Source organism: Lindgomyces ingoldianus (genome assembly GCF_010093535.1).
Source record: "Lindgomyces ingoldianus strain ATCC 200398 unplaced genomic scaffold BDR25scaffold_22, whole genome shotgun sequence".
Classification (NCBI taxonomy): Eukaryota; Fungi; Ascomycota; class Dothideomycetes; order Pleosporales; family Lindgomycetaceae; genus Lindgomyces; species Lindgomyces ingoldianus.
Window position 1 is genome coordinate 178458 of NW_022985183.1, and position 9692 is coordinate 188149.

The window sequence follows — 9692 nt, forward strand, 5'->3', positions numbered from 1 at the left end:
CTTAGCAGTAACTGTTACTACCTGTAAGGCTGTTTCAATTCACTCTTTCTGTAAGAACAAAACCCTATTGCCTCTAGTAACGCCTCAAAATACTACTGACAGTAACAGTTACGTTCTATTGAACACCATGGCTGTATCCCTGAAAGCCCGAAGGAGGCCATCTGCGTGGGAGTGAGTGCGCGCGGGGAAAATGTCGCTGTGGTGAGGAAGTTCTGTACCATTGCTAACCATCGTCCTGTTCTGACCTGGTATACATCCTACGGTAATTTCATGGCTAGCGGAATTCGGTAGACCTTTAGAGTATATAAACACTCCTGATCTTCGAGTCCCCAATCTCAAGGATATCGTGCCCTCCAAGTTGAGGGTTGAAAATGTCATAGTGAATTATGCTTGGGTTTATAAATCACCTCAACGTGTATATATTCGTGGAGTTGTATAGAGTTGTGTAGGACAAGATGCAAGGAGGAGTATTAAACTCTAGTTGCAGCAGCACCCTTCACCTTCTTCACTATCAAGCCATTTCTCCTACGCGAGGCACTAAAGCACATCGAGGAGGGAGACATGGAGGAAGTAAAAAGGCAAACCAAAGAGAGCTATGGAATCAGCATCATCTTCTAGAAACTTAAGAAATGTCTTGTTTAGTCCGTACACTGAAAATTCTAGATCACCACTTTCAATGCGCGGAGGACCTATAAAAAAACCTGCACCTTAACTCAACGTCGATATCTACTCGCTGAAATAATCGGTAACTATTATATTTTATGGATGTCTTTCTAGTTGTGCTTCGGGATCGGTGCTCGCACAGGTCAATATTTGGATGGAGGATATTGAGATTCGGGAGTTTGGAAATAGAAACCTTTCTCGTAGTTCAGGATTCTGACTTCGCTTTAACTGCTTGAGAGATCAAACTCTAAAATTTTACTCGAAAGAGATGAATGGGATGGTTCGAACAAGATTTCTACTCTTTAATATTCTATGACTAGCGCTGGAGGGATTCTGCCCCATAAGCGATGAAGTGCAGTAAAAGCTTTACTCTGGCTAGTGATGGTCAAATGCTGGAGGTTCGAATAGGAACCCGAATGCCTTGATAAGGTATCATGATCTCCTCGGTTGTCGTCGAGATATCTAGGGAACATCCCTGGATGTGATCACGCGGGAAAAGTGGGCAATTAAACACCCCCACCCTGTTTCATTCCGACTCCTGAATCGCACTGGTTCGACTACTTCTCTCTAAACCGGGCGTCCAAAACTTTTCATGGGTGTTTTCTTCTGGCACTTGATGTCCGATAGCATATACCTGAGGATTAAAACATGTCAATCTGCCTGTAATGAAGTGATGAAGAAAATCCACTTTCGATACTCCCATGAGTTATTGGGTCAGAGCATGGGTGAGGTGAAACATCACTATGAGGGAATGGTGCTAGACATGGCGACCAATGTTTCCGCAGCGCGGTCCTAGCAAGAGCGAAAAAGGGGAGTGACTCAAATCCCCTAGATGACTAGGTCTTGGAGAATCCTTCCAGGCACTTACTAGATGGTCTCTGGATTAACAATGGAGTGTTGTTTGGACCCTCGGACCGCGGAGCCACAGGTTTGTGGTCTTACAGGAAGGTATTTGAGCCCTCCTCACTTCTCAACTACTAACTCTTTCTCTTCGCAGAAGTGACACAAGCTTCGCTACATAGAGTTGTGATTAATTTTGCCCCGCTCGCTTTATGTCCACACCTAAAGATTTGCTCTCACCACTGGCATTTCCTGAAACTGATTCCACCAATATACCCATAATAGCAGGGCTTGCTCTCGAGCCCCAATCGCAAGGGTAAGTTGGACTAGAACGAGGTCATGGCTTCTTTGGTGTGCTCTCGATGGAGACAAGCTTCGGTGGTGTTGAACTGCACGGTTGCACTAGATATCGGGGTATACAAACACCCTCTGCGTCTTTCCGCTTACGTTCCGCTGACTCCGAGCCACTAACAAACCTTGGAGGCTCTACCTTATTCAGGGGAGGAATAAGCCATCGTCTACACTAGCGAATGCCATCTTGAAAATGGAGTTTAGGACAATTCTTGAACCAATTCTCACGACTATTGACTTCGTGGGAGTAGAAACTAGTCTCAAATACCTCCTGTTCGTTAGCATGAAGACTTACTTGAATTGCAAAATTCGCGTGAGATGGAGTGCGTGGTGATTCCGGAACTCGTTTTTCACTACCGTTGGAAGAAATAGCGGTTGACATCTTCCGATCGGTCGACTTGGATATGTAACCTATTCATATCCTAGCCTTCTTTGGCCTTCAAGTAATTCTAAATCTTGGTTTGACAAAAAGAAACATAGCGACGACGTATGTCTGTGGGAAAAAAAATTTCCGTTCGTACGAATCATGGCCGGTGTCCGTGGTGGACGGCATCACGTCTTCAGGAATGAGATTTGTTTTCGTGCAAATCATGAATGGCGCTTGTTTGAAAATTCCACTAATAGATTATAGAGTGAAGACACCAAGATAAGAAAAAAAGGGGATGAAGGCAAAGCGGTTGAAAGCTTGAAAGTGAAAGTTCAATAGTTTTCTCTTCGCTGCTTGGGGGGCTCCCTCGTACCTGGATGGCTGAGTAAATCTAATCATTCCTAAAATATTAATTCCTTTCATTCCTTACCCTAGGCCTCCACTCTCTCGCAAAGAATCTAATTCTACATATTTCCAATCTCTATACGGGCCCGTATATGTCTAAAAATTTGGAGAATTCTTTCAGGAAGGGAGATGAGTAGGGAAACGCAAGTCTCCCAATGCGTTTCACCACACGCATCCCCCTCCCCTTCCCTCCCCTCCCCACCCTTACCTTTTGCCCTTTTTAGTTATATTTGTTGCCTCTTTAGGATACTTAGGTGAATAGATGTATTTTCCGGTAGTTAGTGGGGCCAAGGTTGGAGAAGGTGTGAGACTATTTTGTCTTTTTAGGTGTATACAAGGGTGAAGGTACCTACTGCACTGCTTTCACCAGTTTGCGACGAGTTTTGATAGACTTCAACCGTCGGTATTTTGAATTGAGTCATCTGAATTAATTGAGCCCGTGGAGACTGGTGCTCGCAGACTCTAGCAAACTCATAGATAAAATGGCTTGGATGAAAGGGATTTCACCAAACCTACTCTCATCTCAAACTGCACTCTCCTTCCAACTCTCCACTATAGCTTTAACTAACGCCACCGTAACTTCCACACCCGTCGTAATCTCCTCCTCATCCTCCAACATCGGAACATGCATGAACGCCACATTCCTCTTCCCCGCCTTCCCCATCTCCACCATATCCGTAAAATAGATAAACCCGCACAAATACGTCCCCACATTGTCACTCCACCGCACATCCTCAACCTGCATAACATTGCCCCCCAACCTTACATCGACAAAGCTTCCAGCCATCGACTTCGTGATCCGTTTCGCTTTCGCTTTCGGATCGCCGCCGATCTCGAACGGGAATCGGATATTAGAAGTCAGATCCTGCCATCGTTCAACCACATCCTCGAGATCTAGACTGGTGCTCAGTTGCGGCGGCTGAGAGCCCCAGACTGCGTCATTCTCTGCTGCAGTAAACGTTTTATTTTCGACATCGGGTACGCGATTGTAACCATTTTTGTGCGCGGTTTGCTCGACGGCGAAGTAGCTTCGACCAGGAGCGACACCGATGGAGAGAACGATATCAGGTTGGTGTGTCTGGATGAGATTGGGGATGAGGTTGATGACAGGGTGGTAGGCGACGGGGATGGCGGAGGGGTAGACGACTAGGTGGATGGAGTCTGAGAGAGATGTGGGGAGGCGCGAGGCGACTTCATAGGAGGGGTTGTTGGGGACGTCCTGGAATGCCTGGATTGGTGTTAGTAAGAGGTTGCAAAGGGAGGGTGCTGTACATGCCCCGAAGCCAGTAATGAGGACCTTGGTGATGTTAGATAGGGGGGCCATGTTCCGAGCAGAGTTGGCTATTTGGAGGGAAAATGATTGAGTAGAAGAATCTGTATTGGCTGGTGGGCTAGGTCCTTATGTATACTACGCTACCCAGATAGGCGGTAAAAACCCATGATGCAGCGTTGGCGAGATTTTGGAGCATTTAACATCAAGCCTTCGCACCCCGGAATCTAAGGAGCAGGCAACGAAGATTGAATGACAAGGTCTGATTATTGGAAAAGTGTGATAACGTGGATGTCGAGGTCCGTGTAGCGCTTCTCGAGCGCAGTCGTGCCGGATGAGCTTTGAACATCCGCGTCATTGTTACATCCATATTGGTACCCAATGGTTCTTTCGCTCACACCTTTGCTCGCGACTCTTAGTGTCTTCTCACACCAACACCGTTATGAGAAGAGGACCTCGACAAACCATCGCTGGTGGCGTTATGAATCCTAAATGTGGCTGTGCATATGCGGGTAAGACCGCACTGCGTTTCAAAGGATCATGATTGGTGGGAATGCAGTATGCCAAATCAATTGAGGAAGGAGAGAAGACGGGATATATGAACCAGGCATCACACCTGAGATTCTCCGGTAAGTTCGGGGTGTAAATGGGTGTCACGCGGCCGTTGTTGAAGTCGATACATTTGTAGAACATGTCGTGTAGAGGAGGCTGGCCCTCCGTGGCAGAACTGTAATTGTGCATAGCAGTGGCCATGGCATGTTGGCGAAGGTATGGGGGATAAAGTAGGGGTTGTGTGCTCCACGTCTAGCACTGCTGTTGTTGCAAAGGTGCGCTGTTGGAGAGAACCTACATGATGGGGAAAGGCTCCTAAATATCTGGCAAACTTACCGGAGCTACCTTTTCGCTCGTTCTATAGACCTATCAATTCCATTGAATGGCTTATCAAGTGTAGGTGCGTGGAAGGCTAGCGTTGGGTTCTAGGTCCATACCACGGTAATTGTGAATCTCGTTTCGTCTGTTTATCGCGGCGCTGTCCTGAGAATGGCTGGAGGACTAAAGAAGTTAAATAACAAAGTTTCAGAACAGAGCACCGGTGTCTGGTAGACGACGTTGTAGAGGCAATATGATAGACGAAGAAGATGGAGTCTTTTTCCGATCTCGGAAGGAATGGTAGACGTGGTCACGCGTCTTGACGATTACATCACCCGACGGAGCAAAAACCTAGAAAGGCTGCCTTGAGCAAGAGATCGTCCCGGAGAAGTGCGTATGGTTCAGAGAAACGGAGTGCTGCAGTGCTTGCCATTGTTTGTGTGCACTTGGTGGAGAGGAAGAATCTCTCGTCGGCTCAATCGCAATGTGCCCATATGAGGAAGTGGACGTTTTCCGGTAAAATACAGGATTTCGAAGCTGGTGGCCGATGTTGAATCAATAAATCGGTGCAACGTCGGAGTTGGGCCTGGCTGACGGGCGTTGTACTCTGTCTTGACCCACAATTCTTCCATGTTTATTTCAACCTCGCACCTCACTCTGTCCAATTGGCCTCATGTCAACATCTGACTGACCTCAGCGGTGGAAACGGGTTGGTGATAAGGAGCACAATGTAGATAGTAAGTTCTCAGCCATTATCTAAGCGCGTGCTAAGCATCAAGCAACCGAGGTCTGCAACAGCCGAAGCCACAACGGCGCCACTCGGCTTCTCCGTTTCTCCTCTGGTCCAACGCCAACATCAACATTCGACCCCCACGAATTTGGCATGTCCAAGCGTAGATTTTTGAATGTTTTCGTCTCAGACAGTATCTCATCTCTTCGAGGCACATGATTAGGGGGCCTTTCCACTCGAAGACGGTCATTTCCTAATGACTTGGCTTGCCGCGCTCCACCCGCTAATGTGTGGCACCCCAGATTGGCGCACTACTTCAACCAGCTTCCTTATCAGGGACCCTCGTCCGGCGACAGGCAGCACGACTCGCTTGGCGCTCTATTGTTCGTGGCGTTCATCGTTTCCATGAACAGGTGATATCTTCTGAGCATTCTTCGTTCGCGAAAGAGTTTGCCTGACCGTGTGCTAGACTACCGGATACGTGCGTGGACTTCAGCGGGTAAAGAGTGATTGCTGTCCCTCAAGAAGATAGGTACGACTGTGCCTTGCATCCAGACTCGCTTCCAATTAGTCCTACAGGACAATATCCGACCATTGCAAACCCCCCAACCCCCCCCTGCGATGTCAGAACGGAGAATGGTCTCGTGTCACCTACCAGTGCAACACCTGGACCTCCAAGCTCCTGAATAATTTCGTACTTTTTGGAAAGAACTACCGCATTCGAGCGTCCTGCTTCGTATTGAATGTTCGCACGACTGTCGGTTCACGGTCGCCCCCCGCTGCAGTCATGATGCACTCAGAAATTCGGTTGGGTTCCCCGCTACGATTTCCCAACTGCCAAATGCATGTTGTATCCGGATAATTAAGCTTTCCAACTTCCCTTAGCGCAATTACTTCCTCTCGTCTTGGTTTCCTGTCCGCCATGGATTGGGTCCGCGCCAACGCAAAGAAACATTCTAGATGCTTTTGAAGCCGCGTTGGCTGTCGGTGGCCTAACAATCTCGCCGGTTAATCATCCCACCTTCTCGATAGCAATGCCGCGATTTGATGCGCAAACGGTCGGTGATCCAATTGAGTGGATCCATCTCTGCTCTTTGCCGCCTCCACGCTAGAGCTCAGCACGATAACAGGGTTACGGCTGGGATCTCTGAGCAGCGCTCTGCAGTCAGCTCTATCTCCCGGGTCGTTATAAAGCACCGTCATGGCCGCCCTTGTTCAAACTCCTAGATTGTGTTTCACGACTTCCTCTATCGTCTTTACCCTTGAGAAGTCGCTCCCTAGAGTGCTGTCACTCGATCATCATGGAGCCAGCTCACCCCCCTCCAACATACGGTAACGTAGATTTGGAGAAGGACCAACTGCCCCGAACATCCCACACTTTCAAGGATCACCGCCGTGGTAGTCAATTCAGCGCTGAAAATGCCCCCGTTGTCAACGAAGATACGAACGAACTGAAGCGGAATCTTCATGGCCGACATATGCAGATGATTGCTATCGGTGGCGCGATTGGAGCAGGTCTTTTCGTTGGATCTGGTAAAGCGTTGTCTAATGGTGGCCCCGCCAGTTTGGTATAGCTCCCCACGGACTGGCTTTGGTGAGGAGATAACTGGCTGACATATTCCTAGCTCCTTTGTTTCATGATCATTGGTGTCATGATGATGCTGATGATGCAAGCTCTGGCCGAATTAGCTGTCATGTATCCCGTAAACGGAGCCTTTTACATGTATATTGTGCGGTTTGTTGATCCGTCCTGGTGAGTCGTATCTATACTTGAAATTTCTTGGTGGATGCTTATTACTTATTAGGGGTTTCGCAATGGGTTGGGATTACGCGATTCAGTGGCTGACTATTTTGCCATTCGAGATCACAGCAGCGGGCCTTACAATTGACTATTGGCACAAGTACAACATTGGAGTGAGTTTGTATTCGTGCGGCTAAACTTAATTGGTATACTAACGTAGAGCAGATCTGGATTGCAGTCTTCCTAACTATTTTGGCTGTTATTCAAATTTTCGGCGTGCGCGGATATGGTGAAGTGGAATTTCTCCTCAGCATGATCAAAATCGCTGCCTGTACTGGATTTATCCTCTTCGGCATCATCGTCAACTGTGGTGGTGTTTCTACTGACAACCGCGGCTATATCGGTGCTCGATACTGGCATGATCCTGAACAGGCCTTCAGAAATGGGTTCAAGGGCTTCTGCAGTGTGTTTGTCACAGCATCGTTTGCCTTCGGTGGTACGGAACTTACTGGCCTCGCTGCAGCCGAGGCCGCCGATCCGGTAAGGGAGATTCCAAAGGCTACTAAGCAGGTCTTCTGGCGCATTACATTCTTCTATGTGGTCAATCTCTTCGTCCTTGGCCTCATCGTTCCTTCCAGCTCCACCGTTCTACTTGGCTCTTCTGGAGCGAACACCAAGGCCTCCCCATTCGTTCTTGCAATCCAAATGGCTGGAGTCAAGGGTCTCCCTTCCGTATTCAACGCTGTTATCACGATTGCTGTCATTTCGGTTGCCAACTCTGCCACATACGCCTCCACTCGAACAATTCAAGCAATGGCTGCTAATGGAATGGCACCTAAACTACTCGCGTATGTTGACAAGAAGGGTCGGCCAATCCCAACCGTCATCCTCCAGCTCCTCTTCGGTCTCTTGGCTTTCATTAATGAAGCTTCAGAGACAGGAGGCACGATTTTTGGCTGGCTTCTCGCTCTATCCGGTATTGCAAACTTCTTCGTGTACGGCAGCATTTGTCTCGCCCATATTCGGTTCCGGAGGGCTTGGGCGTTGAAGGGACATTCGAAAGAAGAGTTGCCATACCAGGCGATGTTCGGAATATGGGGAAGCTGGTTGGGTGTCTTTCTAAACTTCATGTGTCTGGTTGCACAGTTTTACACTGCGCTTTGGGTACGTTTTCCTCGCTTTGATATTCTTTTCAATGCTTCTAATGCCTTTCATAGCCTATTGGTGGGAGTCCAGATGCAGAAGCTTTCTTCAGCGCCTATATTGCCTTGCCTCTCATCATTGCTCTTTACGTCATTTGGAAAGCGTATTCTTGGTTTCACATCCCGGAACACCGCCCGTTATTCGTTAAGATTAAGGATATTGATCTCTATGCGGGAATGCGGGAAGGACAGTTCCAGTTCTCTGGTGAAGGTGTCCCAGTGGAGGAGAGGAGGAGAAGCATTACGGAACTCGAGCAAAGCAAGAAGAAGACTCCGCTCGGATATGTCAAGAGTGTTGTCGGTGCTCTCTTTTAAGCAGATGTTTTCGTGGTCGCATCTGTGGGGAAGTCGCCGAGATCGAATATCCTGTACAGGAAGGAGAGTCGCATTGCGCCACCTCATTTCCTTTGAAATATAGAATATAGAGCATTTTATACGGAGAATTAAATGTGTGCTACCTGCTCAATCTGATTGATGGCTTTGTGGAGAGAAGACAAAGGGTTCAAATAAACTTTCTGCCGAAACCACAGCTAAGATCTTGGATCCTCTTGACATCCTTGGGTTTTGACGCTTAGTGTTTCTTATGCCAAGGGATGATTAGAGGCTTGGCTGGGTGCCGTGTTATCCGCGTCGGAGGTTCTTCGTGGGGGTTGGTTGGTGCTTGTGGAAAATGAACTTCGATCGTGGACAGCTACGGGTGCGCTCGGATACTTTGGTTTGACGTTCCTCTTGGAGCACACCCAAATATATATATATTTATTCATTTACGCTGAGAATTTACATTTTAGTGAGAGAACCGAGAAGGATGACGCGAGCACGTGATTCTCTGGCTAACCGAATGACGTTCATTGTTCAGTGCTGGCGATAGATCGATCCGATTTGTGGATCGATCTGAATCCACGCTATCCTAAATCTAGATTAGATCCTTAAATTAATTTATAGTCTTAGCTAAAAATTTACTTCTCTATTAATAAAATAACTTTAAAAGTCTTCTATAACATACTTAACAGGCAAGTTGCTTACACACTTAAGTTACTTACTTTTACTAAAACTCTACTAAACTACTTTTTTTACACTAATGCATTCCTAACAACACTACTTAGACGTGCTAAAAAGACATTAGATATAGCTTATACTTTAGGCTTTTAAATAAAACATAACACTTTTAAAATAATATACTATAGCTATGTATAACGTACCTAACAGGTTGGCTAGCCACACAGGTTGGCTAGCTACTTTTGCTAAGCCCTTAC

General features: G+C 47.3%; 2 protein-coding genes across 2 annotated transcripts; one reads left to right on the plus strand and one right to left on the minus strand.

Annotated features, from left to right (window-relative positions):
- Positions 1 to 3148: 3148 nt before the first annotated feature.
- On the minus strand, positions 3149 to 4023 carry BDR25DRAFT_264217 (peptidase C15, pyroglutamyl peptidase I-like protein; the record flags this gene model as incomplete). The annotated part of the gene is made up of 2 exons (XM_033686853.1): positions 3899 to 4023; positions 3149 to 3850 (listed from the first exon to the last, which is right to left on the minus strand). The coding sequence occupies exons 1-2, from the start codon at positions 3948 to 3950 to the stop codon at positions 3150 to 3152; spliced, it is 753 nt and encodes a 250-aa protein (XP_033545895.1). The 5' UTR covers positions 3951 to 4023.
- Positions 4024 to 6797: 2774 nt separating this feature from the next.
- Positions 6798 to 8754, plus strand: BDR25DRAFT_326342 (AAT family amino acid transporter; the record flags this gene model as incomplete). Its single annotated transcript, XM_033692268.1, has 5 exons — positions 6798 to 7064; positions 7122 to 7249; positions 7302 to 7410; positions 7463 to 8401; positions 8455 to 8754. 5 exons carry the CDS (start codon positions 6798 to 6800, stop codon positions 8752 to 8754), a joined length of 1743 nt encoding a protein of 580 aa, XP_033545896.1.
- Between the last annotated feature and the right edge of the window lie 938 nt (positions 8755 to 9692).